The 26,835-nt window shown below is 45.0% G+C and overlaps 1 protein-coding gene across 1 annotated transcript in view; it reads left to right on the top strand.

The window, feature by feature from the left end:
- Positions 1 to 26,835, top strand: part of GLMN (glomulin, FKBP associated protein) — a 450,060-nt gene that overhangs the window by 266,721 nt on the left and 156,504 nt on the right. The window contains exons 11-12 of the mRNA XM_085602181.1: positions 14,264 to 14,294; positions 24,947 to 25,036. Coding sequence (XP_085458307.1) covers positions 14,264 to 14,294; positions 24,947 to 25,036 — 121 coding nt within the window. The remainder of the gene's footprint in view (positions 1 to 14,263; positions 14,295 to 24,946; positions 25,037 to 26,835) is intronic.

Raw genomic sequence — 26,835 nt, 5'->3', positions numbered from 1 at the left:
TGTTGCCTCCGGACCTAGCTGCGTCGGTACATTCTTGTGCCGATGGAACGGACCCCATTTCAATTCTGTCCTCGTGCCGCACTAAATACCCTTGCAGTGATCTACACCAAGTCTGCAACTTCCACCTCTCCCCAGAGCACAAGGAAGAAGATTGCAAGGCCTGTCGGTCATTCCGATCGAAAAAGGCACTTAGAGATCGTCGGGCTTGATGACGAGAAATGCAGTGCCACAGCACTCAACATTTTCCGAATATCTTCGGAGAAGAATGTGAACATGAAGCAACAGCTGTGGTAGAAGAGAAGGGCTTCTTGGTCGCAGAATCCGATTCCGACCAAGAGATCAATTTAGAGTCCAAAGACATTCCAGCGGGACAGGTGGTCATGAGTACTAAAACCCCTGTAGCCCTTAAACTATCTTTCGCTAAGCATAAGGCTTCGGCACCACCTCTGCCATTGGGCCTTGGTTGGCACAGAGACGACGTTTCTGACACCCCATCCTCAGGCCCAGCACTGAAACTAGTAGTAAAGACTTCCGGCTCTGGATCAATCAGAGACCGATCATCTTCGGACCAGAAACATTCCGCTCCCAAAGACAAATCTAGTTCGGAGCTAAAATCCTCTGTTGCAAAACAAAAGTCTGCTTCGGAGCTGAAACCTTCTGCTTACAAGGACAAATATACTTTGGCACCAAATTTTTCGGCGCCTACATCCAAAGAAGACATTTCAGTTCCCTCAGAACCAATTTTAGACATTACGAAAGACAGATTGGATCCAAAGCAGAAAAAGCTTTACATCAATCCAGACACTGGACATATATTAGCCAAAACTCCTTCCAAAGGGAAAGTCAGTTCAGAGGACACTAGATACAAGGTCCCTCTCAAGAAGAAGATGGACATTGCTACAAGTCCTATCCATCTTACTTTTCCATCCCATTCACCACTTCTACCATCTTCACCTTTACCCATATTGCCTGGCTCAGATCCACTACACATAACACCACAGGGATCTCCTCACACACAGCCTGATTTAGGAGATAGGGATGATAATGATGACGATATTCCTTTACCTACAGATCCGTGGGTTGATTATAATGTTTAACCACCTATGGATAATGATCCAGACTTATACCCTATAAGACCTTCACCTCCAGATGATTATGTTTCCTATCTATCTGCATAAAGAGACCTTAGATGAAGATTTTTTATTTGAGACACTAGGGTCTTCACACAGAGTTAGCCAGAGTCTCCCTATGTTAAAAGGCATAATGAGACATGCAGATGACATTTTTAAAGACGCTGTTCGTGCACAAATTTTAACACCGAGGGTTGATAAAAAGTATAAACCCTCACCCTCTGATCTGGTTTTCATTAAATGACAGCCCCCTCAGGTAGTTTCCAACGCTCGTAAAAGGGTGAACTCGCAGACATCTGGAGATGCTCCTCCCCCAGATAAAGTGTCAAAACGTATTGATTCAACTGGAAAAAGGGTAGCTGCTCAAGCTTCCTAATCACCGGCGCACTGCCAACATGCAGGGCCTACTAGCTAGGTATGAGAGGGCACACTGGGATGAGATGGAAGGTCTACTTCAGTACCTCCCAGAAGAGCACAAGAAAAAGACCTAAGAGCTAGTTCAAGAAGGAAAGCTGATTTCAAACACTTCTGTTAGATATGCTCTTGATGCTGTTGACACTGCAGCGAGAGAAGTTAACAGCAGTATTCTCTTACATCGGAATGCTTGGCTTAGAATTTCAGGCTTTAAACCAGAAGTACAGCAGTCTATTTTAAACACTCCTTTTAACAAACAACATCTTATTGGACCTCGGGTTGATGAGCCTTTAGAAAAAATGAAAAAAGACACAGAGGTGGCGAAATCTATGGGAGCACTTCAATCTTCTTCAAGCAGAGGCTCCTTTCGCCGCTCCTTTAGAGGAGGGTCTGAAACTGCATCGTCAGACTCTAACACTTCCTCGTACAAGTCCAACACGCAACCCTCTTCCATTAGAGGAGGGTACAGAGGAAACCATTTTAAATGTAGGGGTAAGGGCTCGTCAACACGTAACTCCCCTTCTTTCAATAAGTAGTGACTTGCCTACGCTTTCCCCTGACCATCTAACACCTGTCGGGGGAAGACTTCAACAATTTCTCCCCATTTTGCAATCCATAACATCAGACAAACGGGTGCTAGAAATTATCCAACATGGTTATTGCCTGGAGCTCACCAGCAATCATCCCAACATTCCACCCCGCACTCACAACTCTCGTCAGAACACCAACTTCTTCTCAAACAAGAGGTTCACGCTCTTTTAACAAAAGAAGCTATAGAACCTGTTCCATTACAGTACCAAGATTCAGGAGTGTACACTTTGTACTTTCTAATCCCCAAAAATGACGACTCCTTAAAACCAATTTTTTAAGTGAGGACACTAAATCTGTATATACTTTCAGAGCATTTCCATATGGTTACGCTTCAACAGGTCCTTCCACTGCTACAGCAAGGCGATTTTATGTCCACACTAGACTTAAACGACGCATACTTTCATATTCCGGTTCACCTAGCTCATCGCAAATACCTCAGATTTGTAATAACAGGAAAAAACTACCCATTCAAAGTACTCCAGTTAAGAGTAACTACTCTTCCCAGAATATTCACAAAATGTCTGGCGGTAGTAGCGGCACATCTCAGAAGACAACAGATACATGTCTTTCCATATCTGGACGACTGGCTCATCAAAGCCAGCTCACACCAAAAGTGTCTACACCACACTCGGACTACATTAGACCTACTCTACCAATTGGGTTTCACAGTCAATGCTCAAAAGTCTCAGTTCACAAATACAGTCTTATCTGGAAGCGACTATAAACACTTGCACAGCTCTAGCCTCTCTCAATGCAGCCAGAATTCAGAATATTCAATCTCTGCTAATACATTTTTAGGTCAATCAATACTTAGCAGCCAGAACGTTTATGAAACTGCTAGTGCCTCATGCAAGATTGCACATGTGTTCTCTACAGGAATGCTTAGCACATCAGTGGATTCAGTCTCAGGGTCAATTAACAGATCTAGTGTTGGTAGACAGCCACACCCATCACTCTCTGCATTGGTGGAACACAACAAACTTGTCAAAAGGGCGGCCTTTCATCGACCCTGTTCCACAAATCATGCTAACAGCAGACTCATTCCTCACAGGTTGGGGTGCCCATCTTCATAACTTGACAATTCAAGGTCTATGGGATAACAGGTACAAAGCTCTGCACATCAGTTATTTAGAGCTTCTAGCTGTATATCTAGCACTCAAAGCTTTTCGATCTCACCTGAAAGGGAAAGTTGTCCTAGTCCGGCCCGACAACATGACAGCAATGTACTATGTACAAAAACAGAGGGGGGGGGGGCACATTCTCTGCAGCTGTCACGCCTCTCTCAGACAATTTAGCGTTGGGCAATTTATCTTCTGGCAGAGCATCTCCCAGGAGTGGACAATCAAATTGCTGACCTCCTAAGCAGAAAGCTTCAACAAATTCACGAGTGGGAACTTCATCCTCCGGTTCTCCTTCCATACTTTCAACTTGGGATTCCCACAAATAGATCTGTTAACCACAGTGCACAATTCAAAATGCCCAAACTCCGCCTCTAGGTTCCCACACCCTCTATCCAAAGGCAAAGCACTGTGGATGTATTGGTCAGGAATATTTGCCTACGCTTTTCCACCTCTCCCTCTCCTTCCATTTTAGTTCGGAAGCTCAGGCAAACATCCCTCATACTGATGCTAGTAGCTCCCACTTGGGATTGTCAACCGTGGTTCATTACACTTTTAGAACTGTCAGTAGTTCAACATCAAAAGCTACATCTCAATTCCAGTCTTCTCACGCAGAACCATGAAGAAATCAGACATCCGAATCCCAAGGAGCTCAATCTACCGATTTGACACCTGAAGTCCTAGAGTTTGGATATCTTAATTTGCCACCAGAATGCATGACTGTTCTTAAAGAAGCAAGAAAGCCTACTACCAGAGCATTGGAAACAATTTGTTATGTATTGTACTAATAACAATATTGATCCTCTAAATGCATCTACTCAATATATAATTTACCTTCTGCATTTAGAGCATGCTGATTTAGCCTACACTTCCATTCACTTGCAGCAATAGCTGCATATTCGCAAAACAACATCTATCTCTGTTTATAGTTCCTGTAATTAAAGCATTTACAGGGGGCCTTAGGAGAATAATACTACCCAGAATACCTCCAGCACCAGCTTGGAATCTGAACATTGTACTTACACAGCTCATGGGTCCACGTTTAAGCCATTACACAACTGTCCACTGCAGTTTCTTTCATGGAAAATCACCTTCCTCATTGCGATCACTTCATTGAGAAGAGCTGGTAAGCTACAGGTTTTAACCTTAGAAGAACCCTTCTTTCAACTTCACAAAGACAGAGTAATTATTTGCACTAACCCAAAGTTCTTTCCCAAAGTTTTTTCTGCCTTCCATATCAATCAATCAGTTGAGTTGCCTGCGTTCTTTCCTCAGCCTGATTCAGTAGCAGAACAAGCTCTTCATACTCTTGATGTCAGAAGAGCGCTATTGTATTACATTGAAAGAACAAAACATTTTCGCAAAACAACTACTTGTTGTATTTGCTACAACTCACAAAGGCAATCCTATTTCTAAATCTGGTATTGCAAGATGGATTGTTATGTGCAGTCAAACCTAGTACACTAAAGCTAAACTAACTTTATCTATAACTCCTAGAGCGCATTCCACTAGTAAAATAGGAGCATCTATGGCCTTTATATGTAAGATCCCTATAGCTAACATTTGTAAAGCAGCAACATGGTCCACATCACACACTTTTACCAAACATTACTGTGTGGATATGTTAGCACGTCAACAAGCCAATGTAGGCCAAGCAGTGCTAAAAACACTTTTTCAAACAGCTGCAACATCTACGGGCTTGCCACCGCTTTGGGAGAATACTGCTATATAGTCTATGCAAAGCATGTGTATCTACAGCACACATGCCTCGAACGGATTATGCAACTTACCCAGTAAGCATCTGTGCTTCTCACAGGAGCTACACTCAACTGAAGTGATCCTCTCCTGTCCACGTGCAGGATGGATTGCTGAATAACGTACATGACTACTCCAACTATGTGCATGGGGCAGCCATTCTCCTCCGAAGAGGTTTGCCAGAGTGCACACACTGGGTGCTATGCGACACACAGGACAAGTTCGTCATCCTGGTGGGAAAGCTGCAGGAACACTATATCACACTTGCCAAAATGTGGATGATCCTGGCTTTTTTGCTGAAGTCTGGCACCTGATGGCCACTTTGGGTCCAGGAGCGGTTGTATGGGGTGGAGATTTCAATGTAATACTCGATGGCCGTGCTGACAGCTCTAGCGCTACCTGTCGTTCACACCCAGGCGCTGCTGCACAACTCCAGACACGCATGGCTGACCATTGATCTTGTATATATTTAGCGGCTCAAACACTGCACTTGCACAGAGGGCACATGCATTGCCTCCACTCACAATACCTGGTCCAGAATTGACTACTAGTTGGTCACCAGAGATGCAGTCACTTTTACTTCGGATGTTGTTCATATTTTCAGGGCACTATCAGATCACACACCTGTTCTTCTAGAGATTCCCCCCCAATATTCCTGGGCATGAGGGCCTTCGGGAGACTTCCTCCTAATGCTTTCAGAGATCAGGTGCTTAAAGCTAGATTAAAACAGCCATACTCAAATACTTTGAACACAATGGACGCTCAGTCGACTCTTCTTCCACCCTATGGAAGCATTCACAGTAGTAATTTGTGGGGTTTGCATTGCCAAACAGGCCAGAGTGCTTAGGATGCTGCTCAAGGAACTTACCCAATTGGAGGCAAATATCTGTACATTAGAACTCCAATTCTATAACACTGAGTACACAAACATGTTTCCATCCATCAAAAGTAAATTGCTATAATACGAAGAGGCAGTTGCTCGATGATGCACGGAGGGGAAATTGCAGTTAAGACATTTGCTTGACTTCTCAGAAAACCCAGGGAAAGCCACCACATCACAGAGCTTATAGATGACCAGCAGACAGTTCACATAGGTCTGGATGCTATCCTACATGTCATGGCCACATTCTGTACTAACTTGTACACCTCTTTACTATCACTCAACCCCTTTGCCATGACCAATCTCTTTGATATAATACAATTGCTGTGGCTTGATGACGCGCACCGTCAATTCCTAGATGTACCTTCCACAACGGAGGATATTATACAGGTCATCCAGAGTATGCCGGGAGAACAGGCTCCCGGCCTGGATGGTTCAACTATAGCCTTCGATAAAGAATACGCTCACATTCTCGCTCCCCACCTCCTGGCAATGTATGAGAATTCCCTGACTCGTAGTACACTGCCATCTTCCACCAGAGAGGTGTTAATTGTCAGTATACTGAAACCTGACAATCCCCTGAGTAGCTGCGACTCTTGTAGGTCCTTGTCCGTGATTAACGTGGATAATACAATCCTGCCCAAACCCCTGCCTTCTCCCCTTGCTCCCGAATATTGTCCACCCTGACCAGTCCGGCTTCGTCCCTGGCCGCTTAACAGCTCCCAATTTACTTGCGCTATTTGCACTTCTTCACTCAGTTGACCCCTGGCACAGCACCACAGCGGTCCTGCTTGACGCCTCTAAAGTGTTCGACTGTCTAGAACAGAGGTCTTCAAAGTTTTTGATGCTGAGACCCCCTTGTCAAACTTTTTTAGGCTTAAGGACAAAAGTCAGTGAGTGTGGGGTTGTAGTCAAAGGTGTAGCTAAAAGCATAGGGCCTCATTTATGAGGAATTGGTGTAGGGCATCACCGCAAGTCTTCTTGCTGCGCTGCCCTATGCCAATGTAAAAGGACTGGAATGCACCGTTATTTATGAAATACGGTTAATTCCTGTCCTTTTCCCTTGCGTTGGCGCACAAACTGCTGAGTAGCACCAACATTGGCAGGATTGTTTTTGTACAGGAAGGGGCACCTTCCTTCACAAAAACAATCCCAGAAGGCGTTTTCCCATTTCTATGTGAGCTGCAGAGTGCAGCACACAAGGAAAGAGGAAAAAACGAGGAGAAATAAAATATATTCTCCCCATTACTCCTCTGCTAGGGAGACGTCCGTTTTTGGAGCTGCCCCAGGTTTACGTGATTTTTTAAATATGGGGCAGCATCAAAATCCACGGGTATTGCTTGGGAACCCCACACAAAGCCCATGGAACACTTCTTTGATGTAGAGTAAGGCAACGCAGTGACTCGCGCTGCTATGTCTTACTCCATATATATGAGGCCACGTAAAGCCATGCAGGGTGACTTTGCACCACCTCGTAGGTATAGTTGAGACACTTGCGCCGCCGGACCGTCAAAAAAAGTGATGCTCTGGCGAGGCAAACCTCTCATAAATAAGCTCCAAAATAGTCTGTCTGTGTTTTAGGTCTCTCACCATCAAGTATCTACATATAAAATAATAGGCAGCGTAATGACAAATAAATGTAAAAAGTTGTTACTCAGTGGGAAATGCACTGAAGTACATTATGAAACCTATATTAGTTAATGCCCTGCAGAGGTCTGTGTGCAACCAGAGAGCCACAGAATGTAATCTTGATTAGTGCAGTGGAGAATAGCGATGTGTATTTTTTGTGCTACGAGGTCACAGCCTATGACAGAAAGCACTGTGAATATGTAAGCCATTATGTTATACTTGCATTACACACAGTGTAACTTAGAGTGCTGCAAAACGTGCAAATTGTTTTACAATAAAATAGTGCTTCCAGAAAGTAGATTTTAGTAATACCAGACAGAGCGTATGTAATGCAATTTTGTTTTACATTACAGTCCCTTCGACACCTTTTTAGGGGTACTAAGGCCTGTGTAAATGCAGCTACAATTAAATGCAAGCACTTCACAGCTCAGTTGTTAACTCTTTGCACAACCACTCAAAAAACCAAATCTTTGATGTCACAAAGCTTGGAGTGATTTGAACAATTAAAGCCAGTACCGACTCCCAAGCACCCTTTACACTTGCAGATTAACTGATAGGCACATTTGCATTTCATTCAGGCAAGCAGGCACCCTGGCACAACGTTTTTCACAGCACTAGAGACTCAAATGATAAACCTTCAGCTGATAACAATCTAAATTAGCTGTCCCAGGAGGGCTGTCTTTTTCCAAAACTAAAGTAAACATCTTGGATTGAAGGCACAAGTGAAGCTGGAGAATGTGCGACCCCCTTCCCAGGACTCCACAGACTCCCTGGGGGTCGTGCCCCACAGATTGAAGACCTCTGCTCTAGAATGACCACACCTCTTCGCTCTACTTTCCAGCATAGGGATTCCAATGCCTGATTAAACTACTTTACACGCAACCCATGGACTGTATGCGCGTCAATGGTACAATAACCTCTCCTCTTACTATCTCCAGGGTCAATCGCCAGGGGTGCCCTTTATCACCTATAATGTTTGCTGTTGCCATAGAGCCCCTGCCTGCCAGACTAAGACAACATCACTCGCATAGAGGACTGACCTTTACCCCCAGAAGAACCCTAGTTTCCATTTACGCGGACATCACCATATATATCCGTGACCCGAATGTTAATATTGCCCCAATCACCTGTGAAATTATTAATTTTGGTGTACAGGCTGGGATTACCATTAACTGCTTCGAATCAATTTTATTCCCGCTCACGCCTGGCCTGCAACCCTTAGATATTGAATACGCTCTGCAATGGGCGAAGGCACCTGTCTGATATCCTGCCATCTGGCTCATTCGAGATGTTGACGAACTCTAAAGGGCTAACTATGGCAGACTCATGACATTGTTTGAGGACTGTGTGCCGGTGTGGATGAACTGCTGTTATATATCTCCGGGAGAATTGTCATTGCCAAAATGTTGGTGTTTCCTACATGTTTGTACTTCTGTATCAATCTGCCACTCCTGCTTATGGCCCACTTCCAAAAACGAGTGTGGTTCAGCTTACTTTGACATGGGCTGAGCAACTGTCCTTCCATTGCTTCCAAGAAACCTTCTGCGGACTCTTCAGTGCTCGCCAACTACGAACTGTTCTTCCTTCTACCATTTTCGGCCAGGGTCTTAGAGAAAATCATCAATAGACACCTCACCGAATATACCAACTACTTGACACCACTCATTCAGGTTTCAGACCCAATCACAGCATCAAAACTGCCCTCATCGCTGCCACGCAGCACATCCACATGACTTTGGACAGAGAAGACATGGCAGCCCTCATTCTCCTGGACCTCTCTGCCTCATTTAAACATAGTCTCCCTCCTCATCCAACGCCTGTAATCCAAGAACAAGCACTGTAATGGATCTTCTCGTTCTTGACTGGAAGGACCCAGTCAGTAAGTATGGCACTGTATACCTCGGACACCTGCAACCTCTTCTGTGGAGTTCCGCATGGATCCTGTCTGAGTCCAACCCTCTTCAACGCATATAAGATGCCTCTAGCCAGCATCAACCGCTCTCAAGATATCCAACTCCTCTCCTACGCTGATGACACACAACTCATTCTGTCTCTCACAGACAAATGCACAGTACCGAGATAAAGTTCGATGCCTGCAAATTGCCCACTGGATGAAGACCAACTCTCTAAAGCTGAACACCAACAAGACCGAAATTATGGTCTTCGGGGCAAGCTCATCCCTGTGGGACTCCACCTGGTGGCCAACACAGATAGGATTGACAACAACCACCACCACTCACACTAAGAGCCTCGAGATCATCATCAACAGCAAACACGACATGACCGTCCAAATCAATGACGTCACCGCCTAATGCTTCCATACCCTCAAGATGCTTTGGAAGATTTTCAAATGGCTCCCAATCAGCACATGTAAAACTGTCACACATGTCCTGGTTACAAGCAATCTGGACCAGGGGAACACCCTCTATGCTGGGATCAACAAAAAACTCATCAGAAGGCTGCTGACCATTCTTAACTTGGCAGCCAGAAAAACTCTCAACCTCCCTTGCAGCACTCACATCACACCACACTTGCAGAAGCTCCACTGGCTCCCCATTCACAAACAAGCACAATTCAAACTCCTCACCCACTCCTACCTCAACAATCGCATCTGCTTCTCAAACCTTCCAGACACCTATGCTCATCTGGACTCCTACTTGCAAAATCCCTGGCATACGGAAAACCAGATCTGGCGGTCGAGCCTTCTCCACATCACTCCTAATGGATGGAAGATCCTGCCATTACACATAAGAGCCTCCTATTCACTTCTTGAATTCAGCAAAAAGCTGAAGACAAGGCTTTTTGGTTAGTCCGACTAGGCCCTAGGTGTGCCTAGATTCACACCTGCTCAGCATCAGAATATCCTTCCGGGTTATTGTACACTCTTCAGATCTGCTTAACATAACACTTCCAGGCATTATGCAGTTTGAGGGCTCTCATGTTTTAGGAGGCCATGTGGCTAAGGCTCAACTGTTCATGTGTTATGGCACTCCTCCCAAAATTGCTTCATTCTGTTCTAAGAAGGATTAATTGATAACTTGAAACCTTATTGAACTTTCCATAACTTATATGCCGAAGGTACACCATTTGGCAAAGACAGACTTAAAGCATCATAATTCTAGATTTGGAATGCTTATCTCAAAGTTGTTCCTGTAAACAAACAGGCTACAGTACAATACTGGAGGTACAGGTAGAACCCGCTCTACCCCCCATCCACCACCCCGTTGACATTTGCTGGCAGGGGAGAATATTTCACATATAGTGAATAACACAGGAAACGTTTCTTGAAATTTGTACTCCAACACTCTAATATCTAGTAACTGACTTAGGAGATAGCAAGCGCCCTACAAGACTGAGGGCTTTATCATGTTTTTCTCATTAGATTACAACACAAACAGCATAATGGTTGTTGCAACAGAATATGTGTTTGCTGGGCCCAATATTCACTCACCAAGAAAATCTCCATATTTTCTTATTTTTGTTTTTGTAGAATTGTTAGGTTAAGGTCTGGGTGCAAAGGCAAGTGCCTTGACTCTTGGCATGCTAGTTAAAATCTGTTGCAGGACTCGGTAAGCTTACCTCTTTGGCACCTTGCCCTTGGGCTGGTACAAAATAATGTTAACTTGTTTTATTGCAAAAGAATATCACAAGGATTTGGCTACCCTAACAATACTTCCCAACAGTAAACCTCTTGTAGTAATTGAGGAAAGTCTGATACAAGTGGTATCTTCAAGTGATTAAGTAACAAACCCCAACAGGAGCAGCCTCCTTGCTGCTCAGCCCTACACTCAACTGATACTCTCACCCACGCATTCAACACTCTATGACATCATCACTGATACTAAAATTCCACACACATCACTGGCTGAGCAGCAGGCTGGAAGCAGACACCACATATCATCCCCCTTTAATATCAACAGGAAGGAATATACAAGGAGAGAGCATAATGACAAAATTACAATGGAGATACAAGGAATAAGCATGTAAATAACATTAGGTTTCTCAAAAAAGAACATACCGTAATAATAGGCAGACATGCACAGAGAACATAAAGAAAAGCAGGAATAACACAGGATTAACCCACACCCCTCTTCCCCCTTTGATAAATTAAACTGGAAATCATGTGGAAGGCAAAGGAAGAAGAAAAATAGGAGATACAAACAAAGTAAGGATATATTAACAAGGTAAAGAAAGACGACAATAGCACAGCAAAAAAAAACTGCAGCAAATGAATTGATGCTCCAATTCACCACGAAAACACCAGTTGGCCAGACCAATGTGGAGATGGCAAGCAGAAACAGCAATAGAAAAAAAAACAGATAGTACATGATGAAGACAAGAAAAACACTCTCAAAATGTATAAGAGATGTGTAAGGAAACTCATTAGGATTAAGCAAATACCCCTGAGAATAATAATGTGACTCGACAGTAATAAAATGTAAAATCAACGTACAGGTACCATGTAAGATGAAAATACAGACTGTCACAGATCTTAAGAACAGGGGATATCTAAATAAAGTACTATAGTTTAACGTAAAGTACTGTAAATATAAATTGTAAGAAACAGAACAAAGACAACTCTCCAGCAGGAGCTTGGGAAAAAAAAATACTATAACATTTCTGTAACTGTAAAGTAATAAGCATTGTAATACAAATTCTACAGCTGGTAGGCATTGTAACATATGCCCTACGGGTAGGCACTGTAAGGTAACAGTGTAAGTGACTTAAAAAAAAATCACGTGAAATGGCACAGTAACGTACCATAATGTACAACAGTGTAAGTGACCTGAAAAGTCACGGGCAATGGCACAGTAACGTACCATAATGTACAACAGTGCAAGTGACCTGAAAAGTCACGGGAAATGGCACAGTAACGTACCATAATGTACATCAGTGCAAGTGACCTGAAAAGTCATGGGAAATGGCACTGTTATGTGGTTAAAGAAACTGCAAATGCAGTACTCGCGGTGCTTTGACAATGAAAATGTTGGTCCATTCAACTGGCAAGAAGAAAGAAAGTAAAATTAAAATGCTGATAACAAGCTGGAAAACACCTCAGCATTGGCACTCAGCAAAGGTATGGAAGAGCTTGAAAACGAAGTGACGAAGTTGTCAATAGCTTTAAAGCGTGGTTGGCATGGTTGGCAGAATGACTCAATCAAATAGGAAGACCTACAGCAGGTCGATTTTAAATTGCTCCGGTGGTGCCAAACAAGATGGAGTCACGTAGCATGACGTAAGGTGGGATGGCTCACGGCGGAAGAGTACTCCAAAGATTCCTGAGTATTTGCGGTGACGGTGAGAAGAACGTCACAGGTGAAAATCAAGAGGCATCGCAGGAGCAAGACCAAAGGTAAGCTGTGCGCGCTGTGAAAGGAAGCGCGCTCTCTTTTAAACAGCAAAAGACGGTTGAACTGCCACCACAGCATGCGCGCACTAAACGCAGCTCGAGCTCCAGAGGCGGATTAATTGTTGATATTTGCCTTAATAAATAATGTACAACAAGTGCCTCACCCGGCAACACGAAGTAGCAGAGCCAGTGTTCTCCACTTGTCCACGCTGCAAATGAGCTGTCACAAGACGTTTTCCTTACAGCTCAACATCTACTTACATTAAAATTAAGATGCAGGCAAATAAAATGTAAACATTTCTCCTTTAGATGGCAGCACATAACCACTTGTTTCCGCCTGTAAAATGAATAAAATCAGACTTCCATCCTCTTCAGCTCGGCTCTTAGTTTCATAATTAGTCCCCTGTTCTGTAGAAACATGCAACACAATGACCAGATCTTGATCTAATTTTCCGGTTCTATATCTCTTTCTCTGCTTTCAGCTGCCTTTCAAGTGGTTCTGAACACTTGGATGCAGATCAGAACAAACTGACCCAGTTGATATGTCTTGTCCTGGCACTGGCTTTCTTAACCCGTTCAGGATTCACTGTAAGTTTTATGCGGGCAGGCTCTGGCAGATGGTAGGTGAGGGAGGAACTGGCACACTTAAGCTGTATGCAGGCAGAAACTGGCACAGCAGGAGTTGAGGGCGACCGATGGCAGGTCACTGTTGGGGTTCACAGAGTGCCAGTAAACTTAAAATCCGTATCTTGTAGTTAGAAAACTCGCACCTTGGAGTTGTTTTAAACTTCAGCAGTCCTTTAGTAAACACATGTAGGTTCTTCCTTAATCGTCGCCGTTGTAGTAATTGAGGAAAGTCTGGTACAAGTGGTATCTTCAAGTAGTTTATTAGGTGATGAAGTAACAAACCCCAACAGGAGCAGCCTCCTTGCTGCTCATCCCTACACTCAACTGACACTCTCACCCACGCATCCAACACTCTATGACATCATCACTGATTCTAACATTCCACAGACATCACTGGCTGAGCAGCAGGCTGGAAGCAGACACCACACCTCTAACGTTTGGTTCTGCAGGGGGAGGGGTTAAAAATGATGCATTTTTAAAGTTGTGCATACATTTGCATTCAATTTAAAAGGTTGTTCTAAGTGACAAAGTATTTAGATCTATATACTCGTGTATCCTGATGTTGGTTGGTATATACTGAAACCCTGAATTCGTACTTTTACTATTATTTTCGGAACCATCTCCTTAGATTTCAAGGTTTTGACTATATGATACTGCTGAGTTGGCATTTCTAGTAAACCAACAACACCCAAATGAAAATCAATGTCTTCAAAGCACATATTGTCCATATGAATTGCACTGTGATTTACAGCTTTTTCTTTTCCCCCAGGACAGAGGAATCTGTCTTATCAAAAGGAATTGTGAGTATTTCTGAGCTCTTACATGACCTAATGTGAAAAGGCATTTACCATGAAATGTTCAACTATACACAAATTACGTTACAGATATTATAAATTGTAGCCTTTGACCAGTTTGTTATTGTTGTGTTGTACTAGAATATTACATTTCAGTTGCCTGCAGTATTTTTCTTTTCAGAAGAGGTGTTTATGAAATCTTGTAAGACCATGTTCTGATGATGGCTTCTACCGAACAAAGTTAGTGTCCAGCCTTGCAGATCTTTTACTTCCAAAAAACAATTGGCCTTGAAATTGAGACTCTCATAAAAAGACCTCTGCACAAATATCAAGCAGATGCAAACCATGTGAAAACAATTGTTCTTGCAAGGTGAAATAAGAATAGTAAAGAGGAGGGTCTCAGATGAGATTGAGTGTGATTCCAGTAGTAATTTGAGACATCATTTAAAATACTTGTATTTAAGGTGAAATTAAGAAACTAAATACTACATGACAGAAAAAAACAGCGCCTTAATGATTGTTCCGCGCAATGGCTGGGGATCTGGCAAGACAGACAATTTCTTCACTTAGAATCTGAATGCCCTGTGCATTGTAGCCATTCCTCCATCTCTAGCAATTTCTGAATGAACAACCAACCCATGGGTTATTTTTTACAATGACAGTAAAAAGGAAGATCTTTGTACTTTACAGAGCTGATGATTGCTTTGCTTTTAGTCACTTTTGCAAGACAAGATCTTGACTGGAATCACAAGGTGGATCTTTGTTTTTATCACTGAAGATGGTCTTCTGTTTCATGTGGGTGGAGGTTGTTAGCTGAACTATAGTGGTTTTCATAATAGTTTGATAGCTGTCCCCATTACATTATAGAATGCTGTAGGGGTTTTAAATAAATATTGTATTTGACATAAAACTGAGGGATGATGGGCAAATGGTAGTAAGTAATATTAATAGCTTTGGTAAAGTCAACACACCTAACTTGCATGTGTGCCTGTAATACAGTAGCCACACAGTTGCAACATTATTCCATGCATATGTAATTTTTAATTAAAAAATGAACGTAGATCACATCAACCACACCTTAATGTTCTCAATGGCAGTGTATATATCCATGCTATACCATGGCTCTGTTCTACAGTGTTTGTCATTAGCTTGGCAACTGCTGTCTCTGCCTCCGCTGGTTGGTAAAAGTACTCCGAAAATAAGAATAACGAATTTGGTGGGTGGTAAACTTGCAACTTTCATAAAAAGCATTCAGCTAGTGCATCTTTGGTTGGGCACACCAGTGGTGGCTCTGCATTCAACCACTAATGATACCTTAAAAAAATAAAAACTCAGAAATTCACACAAAAAAAAGTTACTAGAAACACATTAGCATTCACTTGTGAAATTAACAAAGAAAAATAGAGACCTAACGACTAGTTCTGGGCAATAGCAGAGGGTGGACAGGTACCAAGGGATGCAGAAATTGCACTAAAAAAAGTCAAAAAATGCATCTTGTGGAGGGCAAATTTGTTGATTCAAAAAACATTTAGAAAAGTATGCAGTCACCATTTGTATTTGGGAATAAGTGCCATTTTCCTGAGCACCCACATTTCATGAAGAGCAAAAAAGTAAGCCAGACTGAAGAACAGATAGAGTGAAGATGGATTAAGAAAGGCATAGGTCACAGATTGAGAAAAACACTAGGATGCAGCACGAGCTCATACATACAAATCTGCAAACTTGAAAGCAAGAGATACTAGGAATTCACACATTAAAAAAAGTTTTTTAAGTCATCCGGCCTATGGTTGGCTGTAGAGCTTCTTAGCACACAAGGGTGGCTGGATGCAGAGTGTGGCCACCAGCCAGGCCCTGCATCCAACACCTGTTGCTCACGGTCAAAGGGCGTGCATGGCTTTGGTTGGACGCACAGGCCTTTACTCATAGGGTTGGTTTCAGGTCAGATTTGCGTCTAACCCCTGCCATACATTACCAAACGCTATGTGCAATAGGAGTTGGACTCACAAGCAGTGGCCCCGTGTTGAACCACCAATGCTCCTTTTAAAAAGACTCAAAAGGCCATCATCAGAGGAAGGCATGGGAGTCCTTAATATAACACAGTACTTTCAGACAGCACAATTCCTGTACATGCTGGAATTAGCTTTGAAGAAACACTTGCGCTTCATGGACCAGGCAGTAGCAGGGTTTCACATATGGACGATTGATTGGCCCCCGTGCAAGCACAGGCCACAGGGCTTATCCCCCCTATAACCAAAGTTTCCAGCCCATTTTTAATAATCGGATTTTGTCACGGACCTTGTCCACCAGTGGCACAGGGGCTGCAAAAGGATAGGCTACCTCTTTGACGTAGAAGGAGTTATTCTCTTTGACAGACTGAAGACAAACTATGGCCTTCTTGAAGCAGACTGTGTACAGAACATGCAAAATCAACACTGTGTGACACACCCTTCCCTTAAACCATACCACCTGCACCTCAGAACCTCACCGTCGCTCCAGCAGTTCAGAAAGGACCACATGACCTGGATGCACAACCAATAGGAGAACAGGCAGCATGCTCTACCAGCGCCTCCAGACCCTCACAGGTGATGCACCTGCGCTCTATAAATCCTGATTGATTGATAGATACACACAGAGGCTGTTAACACCGTTCGGGATATGGACTGTTCTAAAATAAAGTGCTCTATGCTCTATGCTCTTTTAGCTCAGTTGCCCCCCGAGAGGAAAAGTGCTGGTCAGACACGATATGAAGTCTAGCTGGTGCAGACCATCACACACAAAGGATGGGAAGACATCTATCACTGAGCTAGTCACACAGCACATAACATGTCTGCACCAAGACTGCCTTCGGAATAATTTCATACTGGTATGTAACCACTGCCCTGGTGCAGAAATGGTGCCCTGAATGTAGTAAAGAATGATGGCAGGGCTGCAGGGGTACCAGCACCTAACTACACCTGCTCTGGGACCGTCTAAAGTTGCTCCGCTACTGGGAGAGGGTTTTGGATGACACTGACCGTTCTTCAACACTAGATATTGCATTTTCGCATACACCTTCTTTCAAGCTGTGACGGGGACGAGAATGCCTCCTCAACAGACTTGAATTGGTGGAAATCACCGCCTTCTCTTCCCCTACAGCAGCCACCGGAACGATCTACAGCTGGGGTTTGGTATCCTTATCCATCACGGGACTGGACACTGGAGCCGGAACGGGGCTCCTTTAATTCGGCCTTCCCCTTGGACGAATCCCCACCCCCTGATGACGTCGTGGTGGAGGGCGGAATAAAGACGGAGGAAACCCGGAAGACGACGGACGGCGTTTCCCTGGAGGCAGAAGGTGTGTTGCAGTGGAGAAATACGAGGAACTGGGAAGAGGAGCGACGAGGAGAAGAGAGCGAAGGACCGAGAGCCGAGCAGAGTGGAGACGACCGCTACAAGCCAGGAGGCCAACGATCCCTCGAGGCGCCCCGCCACGTTCCCACGGGAGGAGCGTGGCTCGAACAGGTACGGGGGAAAGTAGCGGGCTGGGTGGGCAGAAAGACGCAGCCTACCCTTTGAGCCCACATACCGAGCTGAGAGCTCTACCGTACTAGTGTTAATAATCTTCCCCTGCCCTCACGAAGCACCAAGTCACTCTCACCGGTCAGCGCCCAAAGAGCACTGGAGCACTCGGTTTCCCTCACTCCCGGCCCCTGTTGGTAGCAGAGAAGGACTATCGTCCTAATTCTTGGTTTCTTGTTGTTTTTCTTGCCTCATCGGGACGAACACCCCGGATCCCTTCCACGGGAACGAGCCGAGTCACAGAGTTGCCAAGACGAAGTCTACTCCCCCCCTCAGTCTGGAGCCCAGCAGAAGGAGCAGACCGCTCTCCCATTCATTGACTACGAGACGACGAGAACTTCATCAAAAGACTCTGTTACCTAAAATAAAACCCTCATTACATCGTACTGGCCTGGTTGTTGAATCTGTCCCTGCTACCCCGCCACATCTGGTGTCAGAAGTGGGATTGCCATCACAGTCCATCTGTAGCACCGAGATGGACGCGCTCATTCAACACCTCATCAAGGGGCAAGAAAAACTGGAATGGGCAGTGCAGAGGCAGATGACATCGGCCCAAGCAGATCGCGATCAGTTTCACACCACCATCACGGCACAGATCGAGAGTCTACAGAAAATAGGCCCGGTCGCTACAGTCTCTAACCCTGAGGAGACTCGACCCCTAACCGGGCCAAACCCGTCTGGGATCGCATTACAAAAGTATGTATCAGGGGAGGATCCCGACGTCTTCCTCATGAACTTTGAGAGGGCCGCCAGGGCCTTGGGATGGCCTGAGGAGAAATGGCCTTTCTTTTTGGCCCCACTATTATCAGGGGAGGCACAGTTTGCCTACCAGGTGTCCAACCCCACGGGGAATACGAATATACGACCATTAAGGAGGTCATCTTGGATCACCTGGGGCTGGACGGGGAAGCATATCGGCTTCGGTTCAGGAGGGAACGGGGTACCCCAGGTGAGAACCCAAAGACTTTGTTCTTTCGGCTGAAGATGGCCGCTGATAAGTGGTTACGCCCGGCCTCCAGCACGAAGGAGGAGATCATGAACCGCATATATATGGAGCAGTTCATGGAATCCCTGCCATACGCATCACAACGATGGCTAAAACAGCACCCAGGACTCACTCTGGACCAAGCCATCGAAATGGCAGCGAATTATGCTCGGGCCCAACCAAAGACGCTAGGGTGGGACACCGAGAAGAATCTGAAAGGGCAACCAACTATAAAACCGGAGCGAAAACAGAAACCAACACCTGAACCTCCCCAACCCCGGCCTATGAGAATAGAGGGACCGCCGACACAGGGGCCCCAATGTTTTGAATGTGGTGAATGGGGCCATATTGCGAGACTTTGTCCACGAAGAAAACCCCCCGATGAACCAATGGAGGTCGGATACCTCCCCCGGACCGTCCTGTACTCAGCCGAACTGGGAACATCATATTACGTGAGTTTAAGAATAAACGGTTTGACGGTTCAGGCCCTGTTAGATTCGGGTTGCAGACAATCCGTGGTTCGCAAGAGGCTGGTTCTCCCCACGCAGTACGTCCCGGGAGCACAAGTCCACATAAGATGTGTACACGGGGATGTCAGGCCCTACCCCCTCGCCCAAGTGACCCTGACTCACCTAGAGAAAGAGCCGTATACCGTGAAGGTGGGGGTGGTGGATTCCCTTCCCGAAGATGTGATACTGGGGGTGGATAATCCGGGTTTTTTGTCTCTATTCCAACGATCACTGTCTCTTCCCCCTTCCTCCCATTCCAAGTCCGTAGCGGCTCTACTATCCCCGGACCCTTGGTTATTAGACCGTAGCTTTCGGTTTGCGCAGGCTAGCGATCCCACTCTGTGTAATGCGTGGGAGAGCGCACATGTCACACAGGACCAGGAGCCAAGAAATTATCCCAGGTTTAAGATAGCTAAAGACCTCCTGTATAGGGAAGGTGGGGAGGGAGAGGAGGCCCAGTTGTTAGTACCAGGGTCCTTCAGGGAACAAGTGTTGTTCTTTGCCCACACTCACCTCACCGCCGGACACAGTGGGAAAGAGAAAACCACAGATAACATCCTGAGACATTTCTATTGGCCCGGAATCTACAAGGACGTTCAAGAGTACTGCGCTCGATGTGAAATATGTCAGAGACAGAACGTACACAGACCACCAGCCGCGCCACTTCGACCTTTACCCACCATAGGGCGACCATTTGAAAGGATCGGTATGGATCTGATAGGTCCTTTGCCCAAGTCGACAAGAGGCCACGTTTATGTGCTGGTAATCGTGGACTACGCCACCCGGTTCATCGAGGCATTTCCGTTGCGAACACCAACAACGGCACTTATTGCCGAAAAATTCGTTGAACTATGTTCCCGAGTTGGCTTCCCAAAAGAGGTCCTCACCGACCAGGGCACTCCCTTCACATCGAAGTTAATGAAGGAAGTCTGCAAAACATTAGACATACACCACCTGCGTACCTCAGTGTACCACCCCCAAACGGACGGTTTGGTCGAGAGGTACAATCAAACGTTGAAAACCACCCTGAAAAAGATGCTCGCTACCGAAGGATCCGACTGGGATCGACTATTGCCGCTGGCCCTCTATGTCCTACGAGCCCAGAAGCAGAGCAGTTTAGGTTGCTCTGCCTTCGAGCTGTTATATGGGCGACAACCGAGGTCTTTATTGGAAATCACAAAAGACGCCTGGGAGAAGGAAGAGGAACAAGAACAGAGGTCTATGTTAGACTATACGCAGCAGCTCCGGTCCAAGCTAGGAAAATTGCGAAACCTGGCGTATTCTAACCTAGAGCAGAAAAGGGAAAGGCAAAGAAAACACTATGATCGTGGGACCAAGCTGCGACGATTAAAAATAGGGGATTGGGCCTTACTCCTACTCCCTCCCCTCGCATGCAAAGGAAAACACGAGTGGAAGGGCCTGTACGAAGTAGTCGATACCATAGGAGACACGACCTACCGACTGAAGGTGACAGCAAACAAGGTACAGTCGTACCACATCAACTTATTAAAGAAATGGATTGGGCCCCCACCAAAAAGCTTGAACCTGCTCCTTCCCACTACCAACAAGAAGAGCACCCTGAATGAGTTGGTCGTCAATGAAGAGGTGTCACAGCAGCAAAAGAAAGAATTGGAAGAAGCGCTATTACCCTACCGGGATATATTCTCTGACCTTCCCGGAAAAACGACACTAGTGGAACATAGCATTGATACTCAACCGGGCAAACGGGTAAAGCTAAGACCGTATCGCATTCCCGCGGCCCGAAGAAAAGCCATTAAAGCGGAAGTGGATGATATGCTACGACTGGGGGTTATCCGCCCCTCAAAGAGTGACTGGGCCTCACCCATTGTGATGGTCCCTAAACCGGATGGCTCGAGACGATTCTGCATGGACTTCAGGGCACTGAACGCCATATCCTCCTTTGATGCCTACCCTATTCCAAGGGTGGACGAGCTGATCGAAAAATTGGGAGAAGCAGCTTATATCACAACGTTGGACCTCACAAAGGGCTATTGGCAGGTGCCCCTCAGAGAATCAGACAGGAAGAAAACGGCCTTTTATAACGGACGAAGGCCTATTCGAATTCACGGTTCTGCCCTTTGGCCTTCATGGAGCACCTGCCACGTTTCAGCGCCTCATGAACACCATACTACGACCACATCACACCTTCTGTTCCGCCTATCTGGATGATATTGTCATTTACAGCAACACCTGGGCCGAACACTTACAACATCTGCAGACCATTCTCACCGCACTACAACAGGCGGGTCTGCATATCAACGCCAAAAAGTCCCGGGCGGCTTTTCACCGCGTGGACTACTTAGGCTTCGTATTAGGAGAAGGCACCATCACACCCCAATACAACAAGGTTCTAGCCATTGATGGCACCCCTTTTTCTAGCACCAAGAGGGAAGTAAGGGCATTCCTAGGTCTGATATGATATTACCGCCGCTTCATCCCCAGATTTGCCGACCTAGCAGCCCCCCTCACGGATCTCCTGCGTAAAGGAGCAAAACCCCGGGAGATACAGCATCCAAGTACGGAGGCCCTGAATGCATTTAGAAGCCTAAAAACGGCTATTACCACTCATCCGGTCTTGATAACCCCCAACTTCTCCAAACCCTTTATACTGGCCACGGATGCATCCGACCTAGGTATAGGGGCGGTTGTGTCCCAAACAGGGGCGGATGGGTTAGAACACCCGATACTGTACATCAGCCGCAAGTTGTTCCAGAGGGAGTCCAAGTATCCCACAATAGAACGGGAGTGTTTAGCCATAAAGTGGGCCATTGACAAATTACAATATTATCTAGAGGGCAAACCGTTCATTCTTTATACCGACCACGCACCCCTTCGGTGGATGTGTCAGAACAGGACTCAGAATCCTCGGATACTCCAGTGGTTCCTCTCCCTCCAGCCATATGCCTTTTCAATACAGCACAGGAAGGGGAAAGATAACGGGAATGCAGACTATCTGTCCAGAGTCTTTCCTCTCCCCGATCGGGAGAATCCAGGGGGGGGAGGTATGTGACGGGAACGAGAATGCCTCCTCAACAGGCTTGAATTGGTGGAAATCACCGCCTCCTCTTCCCCTACAGCAGCCACCGGAACGATCTACAGCTGGGGTTTGGTATCCTTATCCATCACGGGACTGGACACTGGAGCCGGAACGGGGCTCCTTTAATTCGGCTTTCCCCTTGGACGAATCCCCACCCCCTGATGACGTCGTGGTGGAGGGCGGAATAAAGACGGAGGAAACCCGGAAGACGACGGACGGCGTTTCCCTGGAGGCAGAAGGTGTGTTGCAGTGGAGAAATACGAGGAACTGGGAAGAGGAGCGACGAGGAGAAGAGAGCGAAGGACCGAGAGCCGAGCAGAGTGGAGACGACCGTTACAAGCCAGGAGGCCAACGATCCCTCGAGGCGCCCCGCCACGTTCCCACGGGAGGAGCGTTCCTCGAACAGGTACGGGGGAAAGTAGCGGGCTGGGTGGGCAGAAAGACGCAGCCTACCCTTTGAGCCCCCATACCGAGCTGAGAGCTCTACCGTACTAGTGTTAATAATCTTCCCCTGCCCTCACGAAGCACCAAGTCACTCTCACCGGTCAGCGCCCAAAGAGCACTGGAGCACTCGGTTTCCCTCACTCCCGGCCCCTGTTGGTAGCAGAGAAGGACTATCGTCCTAATTCTTGGTTTCTTGTTGTTTTTCTTGCCTCATCGGGACGAACACCCCGGATCCCTTCCACGGGAACGAGCCGAGTCACAGAGTTGCCAAGACGAAGTCTACTCCCCCCCTCAGTCTGGAGCCCAGCAGAAGGAGCAGGCTGCTCTCCCATTCATTGACTACGAGACGACGAGAACTTCATCAAAAGACTCTGTTACCTAAAATAAAACCCTCATTACATCGTACTGGCCTGGTTGTTGAATCTGTCCCTGCTACCCCGCCACACAAGCCTACACATCATTTCCATTAAAAACCCTGCGTGGTCGACAATGACTTTGGCTCTAAGAGCCACACAGCAAGCATTCCTTTGTGCACAGGTGGTTCTATGGATTCATGATTTTTTTGAGGTTATTGGATGTGAAAATAAAAAACGGAGGCAGCTTTGCACAGCTGCCTCAGAATTTGTGCCTCTCAAATCACCTGTTTTTGAGATACCGTTCCTGGGATTTCCCAGATGTGAACTACCAAAGGTTTGCGTAAAGGGTTTTATGTACTGATGGTTTTGTGGGTGATCAGAAAAATAAAATGAAAATAACTTAAGACAGTGGTACACTACTAATGGCTCTGCACATTTGCATCAGAAATGTACTTCATGCTCACTGGCTTTAGTGTGATATTGCAAACCCAAGGAGATTATGGTCGGAGCGCTGAAACTTTTCAGACACTCATCACCAGTCACAGATCTGGGTTGGCTCCATCATCGTTCTTTAGCTCACTTCGCCACCCCAGTTCAGACACAGCTATATAATAATAATAATATCCACAATCACCCGTAAGGGTCTCTAGGCGCTGGGGGCTGTCGGAAAGATTAAGCAAGCTATTGACCAGAGTCACATGGTCCTGGGCTAATCCGGCGCCGGGGTATTGAACCGTGATCCCCAGATTCCGGTGTCAGTCGCCCTGGGCATGGTCCAACACCTCTTCCTATATGCACCTCTTCCTATATGCAAATCAGTCTTGACCCTGTGCCTCATGAGAACAGTCCAGCCCGAACTGCCAAGCCATGTCTTCCCTGGACTGGAAAGAAGCATCCTGAAACCGGTTTCGGGGTTACACACCTCTTCAGCCAGGCTAGCTTGAATCCAGTGTCAAAGTGAGCAAGGGACCCATGTCTTGGCATACCCTGCCAACTTAGGGTGAACAAAGCAGACATAAACAGATGATGGACGGAGCTCTGAAACTTTTCAGCTTGTTTCCGGCCCAGGGAAGACCTGTCTTAGCAGTTTAGGCTGGACTGTTCCCATGAGGCACAGGGTCAAGGCTGATTTGCATATAGCTGGGTCTGCACTGGGGGGGGCGAAGTGAGCTAAAGAACGATGATGGATTCAACGCAGATCTGTGACTGGGGGTGAGTTTCTGAAAAGTTCAGTGCTCTGTCCATCATCTCCTTGTGTTTGCTTTAGTGTAATATTGCAATGTCTATTAAAAGTTCATTTGCACAGATAGATTGTGCATTTGCTATTGGGGTATCCCTTATGTGGTAAATAGTTGCGTATGACGGCTTACACAGCATCTAGCAACAATCACATAAACACAATGATTTATATGCGCCTTGCAGCCCATCCCCTGCTTCCACTAAAAAAACTGAAGGAAATATATTGTCCCAAAGGAATTAGTTGGGTACATTTAGCCTCAAGTTTCAGAGGATGTTTGATGTTTTGCATCAATCTACAGTATCTGACTTTTCCTCATTTTATTTACTGAGAATGTCAGATTTAATCTAAATGATAAAAAGGGACGTAGTTGGAGTGTAAGCAACTCTTTGGCATGCCATAAAATATTTCAATCTTTATATTATCATTACCATGATAAAAATGTCTCCTTCAATTGTTATGTAATATTGAGCCATATTTTTTATTCAAAATATATATGCTTCTCCTGCAGGAATTATTTGAAAACAGCTTGCTGATAGTGGATGATTGCAGTCTTCCTCCTGAGTACTTGGAAATTAAAATATTTCTTAGCGTACCACAGGTAATTTACCAATAAACTGTTATTCCCTTTCTAAGCATTATCAATCTTCTTAAAAGTAAAGAGTAGAACCAATGTAGTTGTAGGTAGATTTTAGTTCTCAAAGCGAGAATGATTCATATTTTTTAAAGTCCATAATATTAGCATCTAGTGTTATTATTTGTGTCAGACCTACATGTGATCAACTCAGATTGCTAACACTTGGGTTAGTCAAGTATTCGGCAAAAGTGTCCGTTATGGTGACAATACTACACAAACTTAAACTCCATTGACTACAAGAACAAAGGAATATGACTAATTCATTCGATGTTATGAAAGCGAAGTCACAATTTGTGTACTATAAGTGTAAATGATATTAAACAATGTAAACTACAGATTGCCAAATACATCAAATAAAAAAATAGGGCCATTTTGTTTGCTGTAAATCTGTTATGTAGTTATTTGCATTACAGAAAGATGTGGGACAGACTCCCAACAGTTATTTGGAGAGTTATTTCTCTATATCCTGACCATTAATTTACAATCCTATGGATCCGGGTACATTGTAAATTATACTCGATGTGATACGCTTGGACACTGGCTGCAATTGTAATTTCTGTTTTTTATAGTAGTTGGAGCGAGTCTTCCTCAAAGTGTATTTTCAGACCAGCAACACTCCTGTTTTATCCTGTAAGAGACAGCCATCCATACTGAGTAGAAGAAATCAACTAAATTAGGGATTCCAGTACACATGCTGTTCCTTTTTCAGAACTAAATGGAATGCCTCTGGCCAAAGGCTTAGCTAGAAATAGGTTTTCATTCGTGTTAAGGATTGGTGTTGGAACCTTTATCACATGTTTTACAATGCCTTTCTCCAACTTTTAGTGCTTTGTATACCCTAATTTTTGAAGGACTTTTAAGATGTCCTGAATTTACTTCCAAACATTGAATTTGATCCTACATAGGAAATTATCCTCATCTTGAATGTAGAAACATTTATACATGTTTGTCCCCATGGCATCTGCCTTAATTCACCACTGCAGAGCTCATGAGAAATGAAAACTGGACACCTTTCAACCCTATTTCATAATGGATTGTTCTTTCCTGGGCCCTCACTGAGAATTACTTTCAATTTGAAGATATGCTTTACTTACAAATATTTAAATGTACAGTTCTTATGCTTCGAGCAATGTAAATCTGTATATGCACCAGCTTGAAACAAAATACATATTCAACAAGACTATTATTTTCAAAATCATTGTAAGGACATGGAAGAAATATATTAACTCTATCTTCATCCTGTGGGCAGGAGATTTAGGCTTGTCGACCTTCACTTCATGGACACATGATTTTGAACATCATCTCAGATTCACCAGTTGCATGAGCCACACCAGCCTCACCATTCTTTCATCCCCAGAGATGCCAGTTGGTGATGCAAGTCTGTACTAGAGACACGGACTGGAACTCTTTACTGCACCATGAGACTCAACACTTGGGATCACTAAGAGGAAACCTGCCTTTTTGGCAGTTTTTACAAGTTATTAACATTGTTCAACTCTTATTAGGTTTGACTAACTAGCAGACACCCTTGCCTCCAGGTTCAAACAGAGACAATATCCTGCTAATCTGACCCATAGAGCAAGTAAATGTGCTCAAAATAAACGTAGGAAAACACTCTTGGAAACGTACCCAAAGACTCCAGTGTCTAGAATAAAATGTTTCACTTCCTCTTCTGACATGCAACAACCTTCTGAAGTCTATCATGAAGCACTGGCACATGCTTAATAGTTAACAGCAGCTATGAAAATCTGCTATTCACCTTC

The sequence above is a fragment of the Triturus cristatus genome, chromosome 4_2, assembly GCF_964204655.1.
Source record: "Triturus cristatus chromosome 4_2, aTriCri1.1, whole genome shotgun sequence".
In the NCBI taxonomy this organism is placed as follows: domain Eukaryota; kingdom Metazoa; phylum Chordata; class Amphibia; order Caudata; family Salamandridae; genus Triturus; species Triturus cristatus.
This window is presented reverse-complemented; position numbering and strand designations above follow the sequence as displayed.